At 49.5% G+C, this 22,873-nt stretch overlaps 1 protein-coding gene across 1 annotated transcript in view; it reads left to right on the forward strand.

Annotated features, from left to right (window-relative positions):
- Positions 1–12,250: 12,250 nt before the first annotated feature.
- NTSR1 (neurotensin receptor 1) overlaps positions 12,251–22,873 on the forward strand; it is a gene marked incomplete at both ends in the record, with an annotated part of 49,382 nt that continues 38,759 nt past the window's right edge. Inside the window, one exon of the mRNA XM_084217821.1 lies at positions 12,251–12,919. Within this exon, the coding sequence (XP_084073947.1) occupies positions 12,251–12,919 (669 nt within the window). The remainder of the gene's footprint in view (positions 12,920–22,873) is intronic.

The raw sequence follows: 22,873 nt of genomic DNA on the forward strand, positions 1-22,873 counted from the left end.
CACCTCTGCTTCAGCACAGCTTATAACCCCCTGCACACTCCCATGCAGCTTCTCTTTTGTGTCCAAATTTCCAGAGCAATCATGAGGAGGCTGTATGGATCCTGTTTCTAGTCTGCTGCTTAAAAATATCTTACATTTTGGGCTGGGCACAAGGCTTACTAAGCTGCATGTTTATGCAGAGTGTTCAGACTTCTTCATCGACTTGAATCAAATTTGACAGTGCCTAGAAAACCTCTGAGTATCTAGAAAATCTAAATCTTTTTTCATGTGTTGCAGTATTTGTACTGTTGAAATGAAAGTGAGCATAAATGCTGGTTTAATATTTATCCCTGTTTGTACTTGGATTTTATTTTCAGGGTTCTGTGACAGCAACATAAATGTAAGTTATTGCTGATTCATATTCACACTTAATTCCTCTCTCCCAAACCTCTTTATACTTCTGCTACTTATTCTTGCTTGAGCTCTTCCTTTTTTTACCTGTTTCCTAGCAAATTATAGTTAGAGGTGAAACATTTTCTATTTCAAGCCAATTTCTAGAATTATTCAAGCATTTAATTTAAGGAAAAGCATGCAATTATAGCAAAGCACTTTGGAAAATTTTAATCCTTAACTAAGAAGCTGCCCTGGAGTTTCTGGGATGCACATCCCTTCAACAGAGGCTGAACTGGGAGCCCACAACAAAACCCATGAGCCAATATCCTCCAGCTTCAGCCCTGTGGCTGTGCTGTAGCAGACTCAACATTGATTTTGGCTGCTGCAAAGCTGGTCCCATTAAACACACCTACAAGGAAGCCTCCCAAGGGAGTGGGTTTCTGCCTGAATAGCACAAGTTGCTGCGTTTAATTTAAACATTTAACATCGAACATCCTCTCACCCCACGCTCAGAATTGATTATAAACCTCAGGATTTATGTCTCTGTCTGTCAAGGAAAATCCTCAGTGGGCAGAAGTGGGGAAGGAAAGTGAAAAAGCTGCTCCTTTCATGGGCTCAAGCCCACATGTGCTGGCCAAACCCCATTTTGTATCATGTTGACACACATCCTGCATCCATGATCTGCCTTCCTGCACTGCTCAGCCTGGCTCCAGGAATGGCAGCTCTGAGCAGTAATAGCAGGTTTCCTGCAGGTTCATTGCAACCTGCACCACCAGCTATCTCCTGGATTTATTCCAAACCAAAAGCATTTCTCTGGATATCAGCACACAAATTTAATTTCATTCATCTGTGCCAGGTTAGAAATTACTCTCATGAATGGAGTTTGCTGCTGGAGTAATGGGAAAACCACTTAATGTCATTTAAGCCATTTGGAACCAAACCTCACTGTCATGACACCCTGGAGGACAAATCCAGGGGCTGCAGGAACCAGGGGGCTTCAAGGGAGGTTTGTTTGAGATGTTTGCTCAGTGCCAAACCAAGCATGAGGATTTGCTGCTATTTTATAGGTTGGCAAAAAGATCCACATAAACACAAGCTGTAATAATTAGCTTGAGACAGTAACACACAAGTGCACTGAGTTAGAGGGAGGGAGTGGATTTTGGCCATGTTGTTTCTCCATTCCATTTTATTTAGGTGGTGGCATAAATCATAGAATCATTAAGGCTGGTAAAGACCTCTGGGATCATCAAGACCAATCTTAATGGAAATATGAAAACACATTGGTGGTGACATGTGAACCCAGCCTGTTATTTAGTTCCTAGTCAGCTGGGATGTGGCAAAAATCAGAACCTCCTGAATTCTGGTGCAGGTCTGGGCAGTCAGGAAGGCAGGATCAGACTCAGATGTGGAGCTCTGCCACTGATTCCAGACTCTGGGCAGAAAAGGAGCTCACTGGGGCTGTGTCTCCATCATGTCTCCACAAACTGGCAACATCCAAACCTAATTTGCCTTGTAATGATTCTCATCTGATGTTTTTTCAGAAACAACAGTGAAACGTGTGATTTCATGAAGAGAAAATCAAAGATGCTCACAGGGTGTTCCTGTTGTTATTGGCACATGTTGGGCTCTGTCTGTGTGATCAGATAAAGCAGAGAGAGTGATGATCATTACTGTTGTCACTTGCAGCTCCTCTCCTGCCCAACCTGCCCATGATCAATAGCAGTGCTCCTGCTGAGCCCAGGCCAGCCCATCCCCTGGGGCAGCAGGACAGCGGGGTGCAGCAGGGCTGGGTCTGCTCCTGCTCCCTCCTGCTGCTGAAACTCAGCACAGGAGAGACCCTGAAGATTGCTGTGCTCTGATTTGCACTGCTGTGCACTGAGCTGAGCGGGGAATGGGGACAGGAGTGCTGTGTGCACCAGACACTGGAGGGAAGCCTTTGGTTTTGGGGAGGATGCCCTCCTGATGCAGCTGGAAGTGACTAAAGCAAGAGCACTTCTGCTCTTCATAAACCAGAACCATGACTTCAGATGCCCCTGCCTGTCCTGGGCAGTGGATCTCCAGGAACCTGGGGGGACATTTATTTGTGTCCATCTTTATCAGCTCCCTGGAGCCAGCAGGACCATTCCCTGTGGCTCTCTGGTCTGTGAGCAGTTGAAGCCCCATCTGTGAGGATACCCTGGCTGGAAGGATCCCCTCCAGCTGCTGTTCGCCATGGAGCTGAGCAGAGCAGCTCCCTAGCAGGCAGGAGAGGAGGAAAAAAGTGTTTTCTCCATGAAATAACTGTCTCCTGGAGGAGTTCTAATAGTAGGCTATCACCTGGTGAGGCTGGTGGGAAGATGGGCAGAGCCCTGTCAGTGAAGAGTGATTCACTGGATAACTGTTTTACAGGAGAACTTGCAGCACTAATCACAACTTCTCAGTTGCTAATGGCTGAGAAGAGTTAAATGAAGAGTAAAAATAGCTTCATGTCTTCTGAGTCCTCCATGAGCACGGCACTTGTGAGGAAGTCTGCAATTAGCCAAACTGAGAATCTAAAGACAAAAGGATTTGACTTATCTCCTTGACTTTTAGCACTTGAAGAAGAAATTCAGCCTGTCAGGAAGTGAACATGAGACTATTGCACCTCTCCTGGGTTGGGAGCATCACCTTCTCCAGATCCTCTGTGATTAGGTTCAAAAGCCAAAGAGGATGAGGAGTGACCCCTGAAGGAGCCAGCCCTGTCTCCAGCTCTCTTCTCCCTTCCTTTGAGGCTGAGGCAGCCCAAGGGCTGGGAGCTGCTCTGGCTCCAGCAGAGTGCTGTGCTCCCCTCATGGGCTGCAGGAGAGAGGGGAGAGCTGTGACAAGACCCTGCAGCTGGGTTTGCTGTGGTGGGTTGGGGGTGAGGGTGAGATTGTCACATTTTCTGTCTCTCTTTGCTGTCAAAATCCGCTCTAAACCAATTTCGCTTAAATTTGCAAAATTGCTTCTTCACATCATCCCTTTTACATCTTGAAGCAAGTCTGCATATGATCAAAATCTTTCTTTTTATACCTCCAGCTCAGGCTGTGACATGTCATGCAGCTAATTCAATAGCTACACATGCCCTTTTATTCCAATAAAAGACGAACAGATAAAGTGATCTCCTCATATTGCAACACAAGATGGATTTTATTTCTTGCAAGTTTGCCCTTTTTCAAGCACATCTCAGATCTCTTTATACGGCAGACTATCAATTTCTCCTTCTAGCTGGCATATTAGGCTCGTAATAAAATGTGTTTGCATACTTATCAAGGGAAGCAGAGAGGCTCACAGAGGACAGGGGTGTATTTCTGAGCTCCTTGGAGGGGCTTCTGGGAGGTGAAGATCTCCATTAAGGTACAGATACAAGCAGGTGGGAGCTACACATCTTCCTAATGCATCCAAAGCTGAGTCCTCACAAAGATGAATTTGGGACTTGCTGCTTGCTCAGCTCATTTGTCAGTGGTTTCAGAGGCTCATCAGTGCTGCTAATTTGTTATTCTCCCAGTTGTGATCCACTGAGGTGTCTCAAGTGCCTCTCTTTCTCCAGGGAGACACTCAAATGAGGCACCCCTTGAGACAAGATTGTTTGGGGACGAGTGAAGAACTCCACAAGGCTTTAAAAATAAAATCTTTTAAAATAACTCCTGGTATTTATGGTCAAAATCCCACATTTTTTTTTATATGCCCCATATTGTTATAGGCCCCAAACATTGGAAAATCATTTCCAAGCATTGGCCTTGCTGTGCAAATTAAGCTGTAGAGGTGTCAGAAAATGCTGCCTGTGGACTTCTGCCCTCTAAAAGTATTACTTCTGCAAACAAAATCCAGGCAGATCCTGCCACCCCGACTTCAGCTTGACTTTTGGCTTTTAATTCTTGAATTTCATAGCTCTGTGTCTCCTTGTGCCTCCCTGGCAGAGGAACATTTCTCCTTGCACTGAGGTCAACCTGCTCATCTTGCCAGCATAGCTCCAGGTAAGACAAGGGCTTTAAGTGAACCTCACTCAGTATCAGAGCCAAGCTGACCTGTGGCTGCAAGATTTGCTGAAGGATCAGACCAAATTCTGGAGACTCAAGTGATTTAAAGAAATAATTTTGTTAATTGAACTCTGTCCAGCTGCCTGCCAGTTCATCTCACCGCTGCTTTTGTGGAAGTTTCTGTCATTGTTACTCCACTTTGTCACCTGGTGAAATATGACTTCCTTTGGTGACATTACTGAGGAAGAAGGACTCCATCTATTTTTTCTATCCTATTTCACATCCTTGTCACCATGTTTAGCAATTTCTTGTATGAATGCACCCTTCTACCCAAATCATTCTCCTGGCTTTTTTCCTCAGGCACTCAGGCCTGGATTCAAGGCTGGGTGGGAAACTTCTTCTGTTTTGCTGTAAAATCAGGTACTGCACTAAAAATGAACTTGTTTTGGTTTCCACATCTGTACACATGGGCTTTGCAAACAAAAGAGAAAAACTGTAGCCAGGGCTTGGGGAAAGAAGAGGCTCTGGAGTGACCTAATTGTGGCCTTCCAGTACCTGAGGGAGCTACAAGAAAAAATGGAGAGAGGCTGTGCAAGGGCAAGGGGTGACAGAACAAGGGGGAATGGCTCCAAACTGACAGAGAACATGTAGAGATTAGACATCAGGAAGAAATTCTTCCCTGTGAGGGTGCTGAGGCCCTGGCACAGGGTGCCCAGAGAAGCTGTGGCTGCCCCTGGATCCCTGGAAGTGTCCAAGGCAGGTTGGATGGGGCTGGGAGCAGCCTGGGACAGGGGAAGGGGTCCCTGCCATGGCAGGGTGTGGGACACAACCTTTAAGGTCCCTTCCAGCCCACACCAGTTCTAGCAAAGACACCACAGGATCGCCCCTTTGCTTTGGCATAAGGCTTTGGAATGATATCCACAGGTTAGGAAAGAGAAGAAGCAGAGCAGGGAAGTCTCTAGAAGCAAAAATGAAAATGTGCTGCAAGAGCAGACATTGTTTTCTGTAAGATGAAAAAATCCAACTTATTTTTTTAACAGTGAAACAGTTGGAAATATTTTCCCTTGGAGTCAGAACAGTTTGTCTGTGATTTATGAGAATCTTTATAATGATAGCTATTGTCCAGAGAGTTCCCCTTCTCAGTAAACAGCTTTCCACTAAATCAACCAAAGATTTATTTCCCACAAGCTGGGCTCTTTTTTCTTTTTTTTTTCCCTTATTTCTTCCGTACCTGCAGTTCCCCAAACACCTCTGATGGGACTTATGGGAAAAAAAGATATCAGGCACTGAATGCAGCCCCAGTTATCACTGAAAGGCACTGAATGAGCTCCCTCTCTAACACAGGATGAAAGGAATGAACTTCCCTGGACATTTTTTTTTTTTTTGGTAGATATCTTTTTCTTTATCTCTTGCATCCTTTGGTTGTTTAATTTAGAGCAGTCCCAGGGCTGCTCTGCATTATAGAGCCTCTGGAGTTGGGGCTTTTACCTGATGATGGGAGCATTTTCCCTGGGGTTGGGTGCAACAACGTCTGAGCCATATCAGAAGAAGGAAAAGAAAATCCCTCTCCAGGGACTCTCTGCTCACTCTAACAGGGTTAATACTGGTTTTGTCCTGTCTGGTTCAAGATGCTTGAACTGAGAAAGTGTCTGGGTAAATCTGGCCAAGGGGGGGAAGGGAATCAGCACAGCCTGAGGTGTGAGATGTGGCTGGGAGGCACCAGGGTGGGCACAGGGCAGGGAGCTGGTGCCTCTGCAGATCTGCTGGGCTCAGCAGGACTGGGCCTGCCTCAGGAACAAAGCACCCCAGGCAAGCCCATGGGTGATCCTGACAGTGTCCTGGCCACAGGAGTGTGAATAAACCCTCCCTCTGAGCCATCAGAGCAGCAGGTCCTGCAGTGACACCAGTGAGGAAACAGGACAGACACTGGGCTCCTCCAGGCTGAGCTCAGGCTGTGCCCAGGCAGCTGCAGGGCAGGGATGGAGCTCAGCAGCCCCAGCTGAGCCTCTTGCTCTTCCTCCTGATCAGGAGGGACCTTGTCATACCCTCAGAGGCTGCAGGGCAGTGTCAGCACCCTCTGCTTACACAGGGACAGGGATGCCAGACTGGGTCCAGGAGCAGCCCAGGGTCAGGAACAGCCCAGGCTCAGGGTGTCAGTGCTTAAAAAAACAGGAGGATGTGGGCTCTTGAAGGGAAGAATAGCAGGAACGAGCCAGATTGCAGAGAACCAATAACAATTTGCACAGGTCACAGCGTGCTTTGGAAGGCACAAAGTGCCAAGTTGTTGAGTTTGAAATGTCAAAGCCAGTGTAGGGAGTCCCAGGAAAGTTTCCACTAGGACATTTCTGGTGCTGAGCCTGCTGCATCCCTCAGTGCTGGTCTTCCTGGAAAAGGAAAGGGACTTTCTGGGTGCCAGGGACCAGGGTGAAGGGTGTCTGAACACATCCTGTTGTTTGGTGACATAGAGCCAAGGAAAAAGCTCTTCCAGCCCGTGGCATTTCCAGCATTTAATAAAAAAGCTCACACCAGGAAAGAGCACAAAGCATGGCCAGTGCTTTTTGTGTTTCCTGAAATCCAAGGCGTTTAGTCAGGATCTGTGAGCACTTCAAACACATGGGAAGAGACAGTAAAGAACATTTGGCTGCCAGGGAGTTTTGCTGCGCTACCTTTTCCTTTGCATTTTACAACTGCCAGGCCCACCGAAACTTTGGAAAACAGCATCAACTCTTTGGAGGAGGGCTGAGAAAATGAGATTAATCTGCGAATTGAGTCCTGAGACCTCCTGGAAGATGCTGGTGCGGTGTGCGAGGGGCCGGGCTGGGTCCTGGCAGGCAGGGCTGTGCTCCGAGCCCGCACCGCTGCGCGGAGCTGTCGGGAGCGCCGCTGGCAGAGCCGCTGCCGGGCTAAAAAGCAGATTAAAGCCCTGGGGAGCCGAGGAACAGCCCGTCTGCATGTGCCTGCTTGGGGCTACGATGCGGGGTCACAGCCACAGCGGTTGCAAAGCTTGCGTTTAGATCCACTCGCCCTTTTTCTTGTGTTTGTTTTTTGAATAAACCCCGGGATTTGCAGTGAGAATCCCTGCGTGCAGCACGGCTGTCCGCGTGGTGAGCGCTTGTACTGCATGTACAAAGACAAAATGCATTTATTGCCATGAGGAATCAGATTTGGGCTTGTTGCAGCACCAGCCCAAGGGACCCCAAACTGCTTTATCTCCAAGCTAAAGCAGTTGATATCTCCTGTGTGTGTCCAGTTAATGCATCACTCTCTGATGTTTGAGACAAATAGTGCCAGGTCTGCCAGCCAGTACATTCATTAGCTTAGAAGGGGTTTTGCCTTAGTAAAGGACTGAATTTGACCAGTAACACACAGGCTACAGGACCTGTAAAAGGTGCCTTGACACCTTATTTCCCAGTCCTTCCTTCCCTTCACTTCTTCAGAGTGATTTTCTTTCCAACAGCACCATACACATCACAGCATGTCCTGGGTTTTGTCCTGGGCCTTTTTCTTTTTTAAAGCTGCCCAAGAACACACATGCTGGGGTGTGTGACCACTGCTCTGCTCTGGGCATGTCTGTCCACTCTGCCAATCCACACACCGAGTGCTCACACTGCAGAGCCTCCGTGGGTGAATCTGCCATGAAAACCAGAGTCAATAAATTTCCTGTGTATCAACTGGTTTGATTTAAAACACTCTTCTGAAAACAGTTCAGCCAAAGGCAGTAAATATTGTTTATTGCTCAGCCAAACCAACACTTTATTTTGCAATAAGTTGAGCGTAGGAGTGCCTGTAAGTAATGATCCAGTCAATATTGCCACCAACAATGCTGATCAATGTCTCTTTTCCTACCACCCCTTTCTCCCTCGCTTTTCAGGCACAGCATGCCCCCCAAAAATCCCTGTACACTCCAGGATTTTACCTTCCCAACTCATCTTAGACACTCCTGACTTTTAGGGGAGAGCCTGTGTACAGTGAGCCCACTGGGAAGTGATTTTAAAGGCTTCCATCAGTCCAGCATCCCCTGCCTCACAAACCTGCTCTAACAGGGTTTTGGGGCTGGGTGCTCCATGGGAAAAAGGTTGATGTTGTCTCTTAGCACCAATCTTTTGCAGAGTTTTCCCTTTGCTGCTTCCCATGTCCTTCAGAAAAATCCCTCCCATTGAAATCGGGCAGGAATAAGATTAACACGAAAAATTCCCAGTGACTGGAGTCACCTGGGAAAAGAAAAGATGAAAAATACTTGGGTCTCCATAAAAGGGGAGTGAGGCTTCACATCTGGGGCACAGTGGGACCCTCGGCTCCAAGTCCAGGCAGTTTAAATAGAAGAGGTCTTTGGGTGACATTTTCCTGCAAGATTTTAAGTAAATGCCTTGCAGTAACATTTGAGATCTGGCGTTTTTTTAGTTTCCATGATTCTTTTCCTTTTTTAAGCCGCAGACACACACACACAAAATATATTAAAACGAGCCCAGATTAGCTAAAAGGTCGGCTGGTTCCGAAACAAACACTGGGGATTTATGGTGGAGGCTTTGGAGCACCAGAAGGAAGCGGCTCATCCCCGCCTCTGCCTTGGCTGGGAGGGGAACGGGGATTAAAACCTTGCTGGGAGCAGGAGTGGAGGTGAGAAGAGATGTTTTGTCGTTGATTTCGTAGAAAGGGAATTCACAAATCCCCCAGGGCATGCGCTGGCAGCAGGGAGAGGAAAGAGGTGCTACAGGGACAGGCGGGAGAGGGGTGGGAGTGGGGTGGGAAAGGGGGGGATATTTTGGGTGCCTTCCTTGGGCAGGTTCAGTCCCTGCCTGGGGGAGAGCAGAGCTGGCCTCAGGCTGGACCAGCCCAGCTCTGTGAAAGCCAGGTGAGGACAGAAGGGAGAACCTGCCTGGGCAAAAACTTGATGGAAAGGTGGAGAGGTTGATCCCTGCCTGGGGGACAGGCTCTGTGCTCAGAACCCTGTCTGTGAGAAACAGAGCTGTCTGCTCGAGAGAGTGAGAATCCTTCTCGTGTGGCTGAGGATTTGAATTTACTAAATTAATTAACTCATAAAAATGTGCTGCTGAGGCCTTTCCTGATGGGAGCACTCAGTCCATTTTTGGGGTGGTCCTTACCAGCTTTTGGGGTAGTACCTTCCCTGTGCACTTTTAGGAAAGGAGAGATTTGGCCAGTAAAAACTGTGCCAGCCTGTTGAAGTGTTGATTGTAGATCAACAGCCACGTTATTTCCAGATACCTGCTATTTCAGTTTGCAATTAGAATTATTTTTAAATTATGCCTCTTGATATTCCCTGCCAGTACTTGGCATGGGGGGAAAGTGGAGGAGGCAGCACATGGAGCACTCAGGAAGAGCTGCTGGGGCAATTCTCCCCTTGTAGCTATGCCTGAGCATCACCTGTGTGCAGAAAGACGAGGCAGCAAAACCCAAACCAGAGCATTTCTGCAGACAGCTATTGATATAAACGTGCACATCCACACTGCAAAATTAGACCAGCAGATGGGTATCGTGTTTGTGGGAATAGCAACAGCTTTTCACAAGGCCAAAATGAAGTTACAGCACCAGAAGGGACAATAACTCTTCGTTACAGATGAAGATCCCAAAGGAACTCTCTTGCTGCATCTGTAGGAGAGCTGCTTTAGTCCATAACTCTGGGTTTGTGCTTAAATCATGGGGCTCTGAGCTCCCCCCAGCTTGGGGGCTGAGGGCTGGGGACAGTGGGTAGCCAGGAGAAGGTTTGCATCCCAGCTGCAGCTCTCCTTCAGTACACCCCACCAGCTCACCTCATGTTCCTCTCTCCTTTTCCAGGATAAATACTCTTGATCCATCCCAAAACCCTGTCCAAGGGTCAGGAGCAATTGGGGAGACCAGCTGGGAACAGCAGCTCTGACAAACTGCTCTCAACTAATAGAAATTTCATAATAGAAGAGCTTAAATGGAAGGAACATTGGTGTTAAGAGATTATTAGTCATTCTCTAAACTAGAGTGGGATGAGTGCCGGAAAATATTTCTCTCCAAATTGGTACGAATAACATGACTAAATAAATCTGATTTTGGTTAGTCTTCCATGAGGTTCTTATTGGATGGATGTAAGAGGAGCAAAACTGGGGGGAATATTGACTCTTGGTGGATGGCTGGGGAAAGTTTGCTGCTTGTATTCATGAGATGATTGGATTGACTGAAGAGTTAGACATCTCTCATCAGCTAAGTAAGAGCCTGGGTGAACACAGAGCCCACTGGCTGCTGGAAACAAGGTACTCAGCATCTGCTAATGAACAGGAAAAATTATGGCTGTCTTTGGATAAAACAGTGGGATTTTCCTCCATCTCCTCTCTTCATTCCTAAAGATTTTTCTCTCAAAGGGGCCTGAGTGGACAAACAGCTCACCAGAGTTCTACAGGGTGGCTGAGAGGGTAACCCCATCACAGACCACCCATCCTTTCCCTGTGGATCCATTTGTCACCTTCAGCATCACCACAACACCCCGACAGCCCCTGTCCCAGCAACAGGCAGGATCATAGAGGAACCCACATCCCCAAATATGAAGATATTAAGGGAAAAGTGACTGATAGGGACCAAAGCAAAGCACTGAGGGTGCCCTGGCAGGTCAGGGCACAGGTAGGCATTTATGGATGTGTTTTCCCCTGCATTTACATGTTTTATCCCAGCAGCAGCAAGAGCTGAGCAGCTATTTGGCTGTAGCAGTAGCTAGAGATGTACAAGAGTGTCAGAGCACCCCTGACGTCTCTCCTCACCCTGTGGGGATGAAGGAGGGGGCTCAGCCCCACGAGCAGCCCCTTACCAGCCCTCAGCTTCCAGCCATGCCTCTGTGCCTGGCTTAGGGAGGGATGGGGGGAGCCTCAGTGGGAGCGGCTGTGCAGCCCAGCCCGGGACCTTCTCCCTCCCTCTCTCCCCACACGGGCCGGGCTTTGGGGACCGAGCTGGGGCTGCAAAACCGCTCTCGGCGGCGGGGCTGGGGGTGGGCTGCGGTGAGCGGCGGGGAGGGCGCGGCGGGGCGGGGCGGCGGGGTGTGTGCACCTGTACCGGGGTGTGTCAGTGTCCCGGGGTGTGTGTCGGTGTCCCGGTGTGAGTGCCTGTCCCGGTGTGTGTGTCTGTGTCTCGGGGTGTGTGTCCGTGTCCCGGTGCGTGTGTCGCTGTGTCCCTGTCCCGGTGCGTGTGTCGGTGTCACGGTGTGTGTGCCTGTCCCCGTGTGTGTGCCTGTCCCGGTGTGTGTGTCCGTGTCCCGGTGTGTGTGCCTGTGCCGGTGTGTGTGCCCGTGTCCCGGTGCGTGTGTCGGTGTCCCGGTGTATGTGCCCATCCCGGTGTGTGTGTCGCTGTGTCCGTGTCCCGGTGCGTGTGTCCGTGTCCCGGTGTGTGTGTGTCTGTCCCGGTGTGTGTGCCTGTTTCCGTGCGTGTGCCTGTCCCGGTGCGTGTGTCGGTGTCCCGGTGTGTGTGCCTGTCCCGGTGTGTGTGCCTGTCCCGGTGTGTGTGTCTGTCCCGGTGTGTGTGTCCGTGTCCCGGTGTGTGTGTGCCTGTCCCGGTGTGTGTGCCTGTCCCGGTGTGTGTGCCTGTCCCGGTGTGTGTGTGCCTGTCCCGGTGCGTGTGTCGGTGTCCCGGTGTGTGTGTCTGTCCCGGTGTGTGTGTCGGTGTCCCGGTGCGGTGCGGGGGCTCCGCGCAGCACACACACACACACACGCACACACACACACCCGTGTGCGGGGGAGCCGCAGGGAGGAGGGATCCGGGGCCGCGGGCGCTCGCACGGAGCGGGGGGCGCGTCTCGCACTCGCACACGCGCGGCAGCCCCGGGACCGCCGGCTCCTCCCGCCGCATTAAAACCGGCCAAGTTCCGCGCCGGGGGCAGCGGCGGCTCCGGGCGGCGCGGCGGCTCCGGGCGGTGCTGCCCGGCGCCGGGGATGCACCCGAACGCCACGGCCCCGGCCGTGCCCGCGGGGCCGCTGCAGCCGCACCCCAGCGGCTATGCCAACGCCACCAACCGCTCCGACCTGCTCCCCAAAGTGCCCGACGAGGAGGACCTGGACGTCAACACCGACATCTACTCCAAAGTGATGGTGACCGTCATCTACTTGGCTCTGTTCTTGGTGGGCACCGTGGGCAACTCCATCACGGCGTACACGCTGGTGCGGAAGAAGTCGCTGCAGAACCTGCAGAGCACCGTGCACTACCACCTGGCCAGCCTCGCCTTCTCCGACCTCCTCATCTTCCTCCTCTGCATGCCCATCGAGCTCTACAACTTCATCTGGGTCCATCACCCCTGGGCTTTCGGGGGGGCCGTTTGCAAGGGCTACTACTTCCTCCGGGACGCCTGCACCTATGCCACGGCGCTCAACATCGCCAGCCTCAGCGTGGAGCGCTACATGGCCATCTGCCACCCCTTCAAAGCCAAGAGCATCATGTCCCGCAGCCGCACCAAGAAGTTCATCAGCTGCATCTGGATCGCCTCCTTCCTGCTCGCCATCCCCATGATCTTCACCATGGGGCAGATCTACGGCAAGGACCGGGATCCCGACTCCCTCATCTGCACCGCCATCGTGGACACCTCCACGCTCAAGACGGTCATCCAGGTGAGGAGCCTCCTCCCCCGGCTGGCCGAACTTTGCGGAGCCGGGCGGGGCAGAGGGGGAGGCTGGAGCGGGGTCCGGCTCGGGATGGGATGTCCCGGGCAGCCCTGGCGGGACGCACCGGCCCGAGGTGCGCTCAGGAGGGATTTGTGCGGGTCTCGGCTCCGCTTGCTGCCCCCCTCCCCGCACCCGCTCCTGCCCCGCCACTCTCAGCAGAGACCTTGCACCGGGGAAAATCCCGCTCCGTGCTTAATCCGGCCCCGTGCCGTGCCCGGAGCTTCCCGTGTCCCGGTCCGGGCTCCTGGTGGCTGATCATGGCCAGAAATCCCCAAATCTCCCCCCTTTCTCTGCACTTTCTGCATCTCCCCCCCCTTCTGCTGGAAAGCCGCCAGCAAGTTCAGGGGAAATAAAACCATCTCTCCCTCCCTCCCCGTTCTTTGTGATGATCCAGAGCCCTTTTCTTCAGTGTAGTGACAGCTCCCAATTTCAGAAAGTTTCAGACACGGTGTAGCATAGGCTTCTGAAAAGGAGCTGCATGGTGGAAGCCAGAGGCTGCTATTTTTGCTGTTTTGGGGAAATCCATAGCCGGTTTTAGCAGCCCCTCCTGACTTCAGCACGGCTTTGCTGCTCTCCACACAGTGCTAAATCCAACACGCCCATGCGTGGAACAGATTTCAGCATCAACACTTGCCGTGCTCCAGTGCTCTGGCGGGTTGAGGCATTTGTTTACTGGAGCATTGAGCTTGAAAAATGTAAGAGACACGGAAGGAGGGACAGAAGAGAGCAAGACACCAATCTCCATAGCCCCTTGGCTGCCAGGCTTGCATGTGATAGCTGCTCAATTTTTTATTTGGAACATGAATTTCAGGTGGGGTTAATCAGCGGGCAGTTGGAATTTAAAGCTGCATGTGTACTGAAGTCGCTGGGATGTTCCCACATTTGAAGGGAGGGAACTTAAATGGAAATGAATCAGAACCATTCCTTCCCAGTAAAAGCAGGTGAGGATATGTGCATTTAGATATAAGACCAGAGTTGGTAAATGTTTAGACATAACTCTCCCAGTTTCCCCTCTGTACTGTTCAAATAAACAAAAATCAAGCCCTGATAGAAGGCCTGGATTTCCTCTGCATTTTATCACAATCCCTAACTTTCATCTGAGGTGGCGAGGGCTGCATTTCTCCTGTAGATGCCTGGGAGGTTTTGTCAGCTTCAGCCCAGTGTACTTAACCCAAATTCTCTGCTCTCTGAGGAGACTGAGCCATCTGATTTGAGAACAATGGGACTGAAATGCATTATTTCCACTCATCTTCCTTCTAGGATTAAACTGATGCTCGTTGTTACCATGGTAGGGCTAAAACCAGAGGATTATTTCCTAACCATATCTTTGGAGATTACACTTTAAACAATTCTCAGTGTACCTTACACTCTTGCAATAATTCAGGCTATACCTTATCCCATTAGCCAAGACAGGAGTAGGAAGACATGAATATATTATGTGCGTGTGAAGTTCACCTGTGGGCTTTTCCTCATACATATATCTTTAATTAACCAGTGGATTCATTTAAAAGTTGAAAGGAAGAGGCAGCTGTTGGGGGAGAAGGAGGAACCAAACCCCAAGCTGTGCCAATCTGTTCCTTCTCGGGGGATCTGGCTGCAGAAGTGGCTGTGCCAAGCCAGGAAGGTTGTTCCATGGTTTCACTCCATTCCTCTGAGCACAGGGAAGCATCACACAACGTGAGGCAGGGCCCTGGCCCGGGGAGGGCTCTGGAGTGAATAAGCAAAGCAGCTGCAAGTCAGGTTGGAAGTGCGTTAATGGAAACCATGGCACAGCGTGTGAGCCGGCGCTCCCACGGCCCGAGCTGCGCAGAGGTTTAAAAAAAGACAAGTGATGGAAGAGAAAGGGCAGTGCTGATGTGCAGTGTGACGTGCAGAGGCCTTGCTGGGTGGCAATCTGGAGCCCTGGTCTTTCGTGGTGGGTTCAAGCTGCTTTAGAGCATCTCTGCATCTCTTTGAATTCATTTTCTGTCTTTAAATTAAGGAGAGCAGTGATGCACTCACTCGAGCTGGCAAATCACTTGTAATAAATCACTCAACACATTTCTCTCCTATTCCTGTTTGGCAAACTGTCTAAAGCAAACTGGCATTTCTTTTTTGGAAGCCATTAGCTCTCCAAGTGGTTTTATTTGTTGACTGATTGAAAGAAGTTCAAGTTCCGTCCCAGAACAGGGCATTGTAACCATTTGTACCCTCAGAGACCAGTGTGAGCTATGGTTTTGCTGTGATCATTACAGGAGAATGATCCTCTCTGAACTGGAACAAGCTTCCTGGAAAAAGTATTTCACAGAATCACAGAATATTCTGAATTGTAAGGGCCGATTTGATTGTAGTAATTTAACATCTCTGATTGTGAAAAAGTTCCTCTGCATTTGCTTTGAGTATTCAAATTTTAGTGGACATTCCTGAGTGGAGTTAGGCTGAATGTGGACAAACAGGATTCCTTGTAAGAAAAATAAAAAAAGTAATTATTCAAACAACATTCGGGAAATTTGGTTCTTGCACGTATTAACTTGCACAACTTAAGCTCCACAACAACTCTAAGTGGTCATGACTGATATTTTTCTAGCAATTACAAATTGCTCAGGGCAGCACATAATCAGGAAGAGCAGCAGGTGAGACATTCTGCAGGGTGACACTGCTGTGTGTCCCCACCATCCCTACACCAGGCACATCTCACCTCTTGCCATTGAGGCATTGGCCCTGTGTGGCCTCTAATGTGGAATTCTTAGAACTATCTCCCAGCTTTGCTCATCACTGTCCTTGCAGCTGCTTTAATCAGCCTGTGGATCTGGTTTATTATACACTCTCCACTGCCAAGTTTTCACGTTGCTCCTGCCAGTCAGGGATGTCTGCTTTGGATTTTGGCATCCACGTGGGATCTGGTACCAGGAGTAAGCCCATTACAGCCACATTATTTAGGTCTAGTAAACTCTTTAGCTGGCAGACATCCCCTGAAAAGCACTGTTGCCAGTTTTAGGTTCTTTTTCCACATAGATTAAACACCTCTTAAAGCCATACAAGTAAATTCATGTTTTCATGGCACTTCAGCTGGAGGAGGTTTTAAAGCTCCCCGTTGTGGCAGCAATAGAAACGAGAGTTCTGGGGCAGGATGAGAGGTTTTCTCTCTTCATTTAAGAGTCTGTGCCTGTGGGACTGGCTCTGGAAGCAGCTTCCTCAAAACAGGATCCCACTGAGTGTCCTGCTCTGCCATGTGCAGCCCTGTGTGCCATTAACATTGCACAGCCTCAGCCCTGATTTTCAAAAAGCTCTGAATTTGACTGGTGGGATGCAGTGCAAATTGATTTTCCTGCTTATTACTTTCTTACCTTCACACCTGTTTTCTGGAGAGGTTCACAGCAGAACCTGGGGAAGAGGGGAAGCTGGAGGAAATACCTCCAGTCCTGGTGCACTGTCAGTCCCCACAGGCAGATCTCCCCAAACTAAAATCCCAGGATTTCATCTGAGCCAGGGCTGGGCACATGTGCAAGGAGAGCTGGGTGTGGGCAGCTCCTGGCCCCCCAAAATTCCCAGGGGAAGGTGTTTTCCCACTGGTGTGGCACAGCCTGTGCTTGGATGGCTCTGCTGCAAAATGTCCCCCAAGTCACAGCAAGTGCCTGGAGAGTGTCTGACACATGCTAATGTTTGATCTGCACAGACAGCTGGTGTGATCCCATTTATTAAAACACATGGCAGCAGGCCCTGCTCCTCCAGAAACTGCCACAGCTCCAGCAGCTCCAAGTTGCTCATTTGTTAGGTCAGCACTTGGGGAACTCCTCTGGCCCTCCTCACCCTTTGGAAGGATCTCTGTTCCATGTGGATCTGCTCTGCCTCAGCCCAGCCCGCGTGGCTGCAGCTCACCCATCCCTCCAGAGCCCTTGTTTATTGTGTTTTATGAAGCCTGCTCACAGTTTGGATGATTTGTAGAGTAAATAACTCTGCACACTAAACAACTCTTTACCCAAGTGGCTCCTCAGCTTTATTTCTGCCTACATTTCTTCATGCAATGCCTTTGAAGGGACCTGCCAAAGAGCCTCAGGTGTGAAAGGAATGGAAAGGAAGGACCAGGAGTCTTGACATCCATTGCCATGCTCTCTACACACTCTTCCAAGGTCATCTATTTGATTTATTAGTTATTAGTTGCATTAGTAGTATGATGTTGCAAACCCTCCCTTGCACTTTCCCCTGGTGAGGAGCACCTTGGCAGGGTGGTGGGATGTGCTCACTGCTCTGGTGCTGTGGAAGGCAGGGCCCTGCCCACCATCAGATCTGTGATGCAAAGTAAATAAACATGACAACCATTTCTCCATATTATGTGAAAATAGCAAGCCATAAAAGCAAGTGGCTGAATTTTCTCCAGGTTTGCTGGCAAATCCTACCCAGCATTAGTCAATACTCCAGGAATCCTGTGTTTATACTGGTATTGACTAAAGGAATAGAAGTTGATTTCTCTTCCTTAAGTCTCAGCCAAACTCCTGCTGTGGCTTTTAATAACAGAGCTGTTCTAAATCACTCACTACACCAGAGAAGTCCTGGCTGCCACTCACCCCTCACAAATGGCATCTTTGTGGCAGGACTGTGTCCCATCAGGTCATGGTGCTGCCACACCCTCAGGTAGAGAAGAAAATGAGGATTTTGGTGTGTAAATGTGCCTGGATCTTTCCCCACAGTGGTGGAGAGGGACCCCCGCCCCAGCAGCGCTCCCATCTGCGGTGGTGGGAGCATCCCTAAAAAGCTGCCTTTTTTCCATGGGCTATTCAGGGAACCCAGGGCTTTAACTCAGCATATGCACGACAGCCCAGCCTGCCTAATCCCAGCCCGTTTACACGCTGCTCTGTCTCACAGCTAGATCTAATTTAAATAAGCTCTTGTGTTCATTGCTTTACATAACCACTTTGCCTGCTGTGTTTTGCCAGTTCTTACATAATTTCTTCTCTTTTTCCCCCCCAATTGATTTTAATTCACTTGATTCCCTTTTCCCTCCCCCTCCCCAAGATGTCAGCTGGAGAGATAATAAAAAAATGAGGAAATGTGGCCGATCGATTTAGCTCTTAGGTTTTCCTCTTACCAGCAGCTTGTGAAGGCAGAAGACATGAAGGTAATCTTGTACTTGCTTGTCCCAGAGAAAAAAAAAATCCCAAAACCTTCATCTGCCTTTAATCTCTCAGATCATTTAAAACAGCTATTTAATTGTCATCTCCCTGCTTCCCCCCTCCTTTCCCTTAAAGACTTTCACTCTCGTCTCTGTGCTGCATCTGCTCGAGACTCACAGATGGCTTTTTTGCTTCCTGACGTTTAGAAAAGCTTCTGTGTCCTGCCCGAGGCAGGCAGGATGTGCAGCACCCCCCGGTGGGACACGGGGGTGCCTGGGTGGGGAATTTGGGCTTCCATGGTGTCCCCATGGCTTTTTCCCTGCCGTGAAATTGCCGAGGGCCAGGGGGCAGAGAGTGAGCAAAGGTGACTGGAGGGGCTGGGGGACGTGGTGGGAAGTGTGAGCCTTAAAGCAGAGAGCATTAAATGAGCCAAACCCATCAGTCCCAGTGCTGACACCTCTCCTTTCTCTCCCATCAAGCAGATCAGTCTGGGTTTTTACATTCCCAGCCTGTCTGGTTGCCCTCCAGGACAGGCCACTCTCCTTGTGAGAAGCTGGGGATGCCAGCAGTGCCCAGCTCACTCAGTGCTCCAGTGACATCTCCCCCATGGGCTGCTTCCCATGGGTACCATTTCTTCTATCCAGCTGCAAAGTCTCTTAGGTGTGGGGTTCAAAAAACCCCAAATATATAGTGATGATGATAAATCAGTTGAGCTGATGAGTTATTTGGGGAAAAAGTGCTCGGGTTTAGGAAAGGTGGTGATGGTGGAGTACTGACCCTGACTGCAGACCACATTTCTCAGCTGACAGTTCATTCCCAGCATTTTTCTGGATTTTCTTTTTTTCTGTGTATGGGAGGAAAATATTAGAGAGACAAGTTTGTATCCCATCATTCAAGTGCCTTTTCTAGGGAGGTCCATCCTCCTCCTCCCTCTCTGGGGCACCAGAAACTCATCCCCACCCCTGCTCCTGCCAGGACAGGGATGCTGTGGCACAGGGCTGGGCTGTGTGACTCTCAGCCTTTGGAGAGGATGCATCTGCTGAGCTGGAGGAGCTGCTCACCTGCAGGTGGTTTCAGCATGTGAGACTTGCTCCTCATCTCCTGTGGCTTTTCCACTTCAGTAATTCTCAGTGCAGAGTGCCCTGCTGGGCACAGCTCCATGGGGGCTTTTCCTCTCCCAGGGAAAGGCAGACAGAATGGACAAGGTCTTTGTAGCTGAAACTTTTCCTTTGAGGAATAGTTCAGTGAGGTTTCTCTGAAGCTTTTGTGTTCTCATGGGCTAGGGGCAATTGTCAATTGAAGACAGGGATCAAAGAGATGAGATTCTCCTTGTAGAAATTATTTTAAAAAAAAACAACAATGAAAAAATGTAAAGTTTCATAAAGCCTAATATTTGAAAGGGGAGAAAAAGCATCTCTTTTATGCAAAATGCTCATGGAAAAGCTGGGAGTAGCTCTGGACTGAAGAGTCATGGACAGAGCAGGCAGCCTGTGCAGAATCACTGAATCAGGGAGGCACAGAGGGGCAGCTGTACCCAAGCTGTGCCTGGGCTGGGTGGCACTGCCCATGGCCGTGTTGTCACCTGCAGGGGAGCAGTCCCTTGCTGCCAGGGCTCATCCATGGGTGTCCCTGCTGCCTTCTCCTCCTGCCAGGCTCAGCCTGAGGCGCTCCCTGCTGCCCTGCTGTGCTCTCAGGGCTTTGGGAGGTGTCAGGCAGCCAGGGGAGGAGCAGTCTCACCCTTTAACCATCCCATTTTCTTCCCCCTTTAACCTTGAAAGAAGGGGTTCATCACCTTAGCAGCTTCACCCAGAGCAGGGACCTGCTGCAGATCTGCCACGAGCACTGGGATGCAGGATGACATCTGGCTCAGCAGACCCCTACTTTTGATCAGGACTCCAAGGAGTTAATTAATGTAGTCATTGCAATGCCACATCCTATTAATTTTAACTTAATCAAGAACAAAGGATGTCTGCACTGCTGAACTGAGCAAATGTGGTCTTAATATGTGGCAGGACTTTCGTACCACCTTGTTCCCTTGGAGAATTTGTGTTTAATAAGTCCGTGACTATTTGAGTATGTTCAATAAGAAATTAACCCACTTTCTTCTCCTATTCAATGATTTTTTTCAAAAACATCTTATAAAAATGCAGCTCACACAGCTGCTGGGAAAGTTTAACTCATTACTGGCATCACTATTGATTCCTCCTGCAAAGAACTTACATTTTATCCCCACGAGGGTAATTTATACAGTTTAATGTACTCATTTAATTCCAGAAAAGAAACTCAATCCTTTGAGTTTCCCATGTTTCATTTTTTATTGCTGTCAGTCATGGGCTTGTGACACTGTCATACTTGTTCTTTAAATCCAAGTGTGTCAAGTTTGATAAAGCACTGTAGGCAGAAGAAGGATAGGTTTAGACTAATAAAGAGATTATTTGACCTCAAGGTGCAATGATGGGGAGCTGTGTATGCCCCAAACACTTAATAGACTGCACTTACCAAGCCAAGGAGCAAACTCTGCCTCAGGCTTGTCTCCCTGACAGCTTGCAGGTGTTTCCTGGCTAATGCAGGACAGAGAATCCCTTGAAAGGGAAAGAAGAAAGGGCAGGAATTTGATCAGTAAGTGTCTCAGAGTGCAGCAGTCCAGAGGAGCTGGGCACATGGCCAGCCTGGCACTCTGAACACAGCCTGGAGATCAAACCATACCAGGGAAAAAACCCCTGTAATACCTGAGGCTCCACGAGGCTGAGAGGAGCTGCAGCAGAGAAAACCACTGAGGAAAAGCAGTAATAAAGTAACCAAGAAGCTCACTTCTCCTTTGGGATAAGTCCTTTTTCCCTCCCTTGAAAGTCTAATTGAATTTTCTTTGCTGCCTTCCCCGGCTGCCCAAGGGGAGGCTCCAACCTCCTGCCTGCTCAGCCTTTATGGAGAAAACCCATGAGCAGAGTGTGGGCATGGGAGAGGGAAGCAAAACTACCCACAATACATCCAGCACTCATGGAGCCTGAGCTGACACCCTTAACCTCAGAAAACAGGTTAATTTTCTCCAAAAATAAGAGTTTCTCAGGGCAGCAGTGATGGAACTTGCCACCACTTTTCCCTTCAGCAGGTCAGGCAGGTGAACAGAGCTGCACTGCCCACTGTTAGCAGCCCTCACACTTGGGGCTGCAGTCAACAGGGGGACAGAGTTTGACTTAAATATGGCCTTTAATGTATTTATTCTGCATATCCAACACTCAGTATCATACTTAATGCAAATAGCATTCAAGTGAAATCCCCACTGAGAGGCACATTATGAAGATTAACAGCCTGGCTTTTCTATTACTCTGGTTTATACACTGTGGATTTGTGCCTTGTGCTTTGTAGGCAAGTGCTGGCAATATTTGAATCCAGAAATCTATATCTAAGCCTGCTGTTTTGCAAAACTCAGTGCCCAAGAACCTGCTTGTGATTCCACAGCCAAAGAGAAGGGCTGGAGGCATGAAAACCTCTGGGAAATGCTGACATCCAGGTGGGTGAGAATTTAGAAAGGCTATTTTTGCTGATCACACAATAGGGCTTTGGAGAGGGGTTTATTTCTTTTAATCATATAACCCACTTTTCTTTTAAACAGGCTGTCAGGAAAATTAACCTCCCCAAGTGTAAGGTGATACTGAACATATTCTCATGCCCTGAGATTGTCTGGAGCTGGTTCATTCCTTTGCATCTTGTCTGGTGAATTTGCCAGGTGTAATGCCATGGGCCCAGCACCATTGTGGAATTTTCTAGTAAGGTCTGTGCCTGTTTTGGGTCTGTTCCTCCCTCTGTTCACCTTTCACGGAGGAGAAATGTGACCAACACCACGCTGTAAAACGTGGCCAAAGCCGCTTGCTGCCCCACCAGAGTGATGCCACTTGTTCCCTGTGCCACCAGACAGACCCTGGCTCTGTCACTGCTGCACTTGCTGCTCGCTGAGAGCTTGTCTCTTGTGGCAGAGGGGAAGGGAAACCTCTCCCCTCCTTTCTCCAAGGGGGAGTCAAGCGGTGATGAGACTCCCAAGGGCAGCTGCTGCTCCAGGGCAGGGCTGGAGGATCAGGAGGGAACAACCAGACAGAGGTCAGTGCAATGGCAGCATGGCCAGAAACACTGCCAGAGCTGACAGTTGTTTTCTAAGAGCATCCTGGAGCCAAGGAAATACCATTTATTCCTTAGTATCCAGCAAGAAAGGGAGTTTGTTTGAAGACAGAGCACTAGCAGCTGCAATAGCCATTTTCTGAGTCAAAGGAAGCAGCAGAAGCCTATTAGCCCTTGTGTCACTGCTGAATACCCTGCTTGGGAGCAGCAAAAGGCTCAGGGAGTTTCCAAATAAGCTCCATTAGGGGTGCATTTTCCCTCAGCTCATCACAAGCCAAAGTATGGGGGTGTCACCAACAGTGTGTCCCAGGGCAGTGCTTCCAGTGAGAACAAAACCACAACCACCCAAAGAAAAGGGCTTTTCCAAGGGGATAATAACAGCAAAACAGAGAGGCTGTGGCTGCCAGCACCCCCTGCCCAAGCTCAGCTCCAGCCACAAACCCTCCCTGCTCCTCCAGATCCCATCAGGTCCCGCTGGTGCTTCCCATCATGTCCTGTCCCAACAAGGTTTCACCTTGGTGCAACCCCTGCTCTCCCACTGCCCCTCTGCAGGGTGATTCCCACTGGCAGCTCGAGGAGATGCTTGGAAGGAAGAGAAATGTTTCAGGTTAAAAACAGGGATGGGGCTTTAGGACAGAGCTGTGCCTGAGGGAGCTGCTCTGCTTTTTTATAGAGCCTCTTGCTCAGTGGTATTAAT

This window comes from Fringilla coelebs (assembly GCF_963513975.1).
Source record: "Fringilla coelebs genome assembly, chromosome: 18".
Classification (NCBI taxonomy): domain Eukaryota; kingdom Metazoa; phylum Chordata; class Aves; order Passeriformes; family Fringillidae; genus Fringilla; species Fringilla coelebs.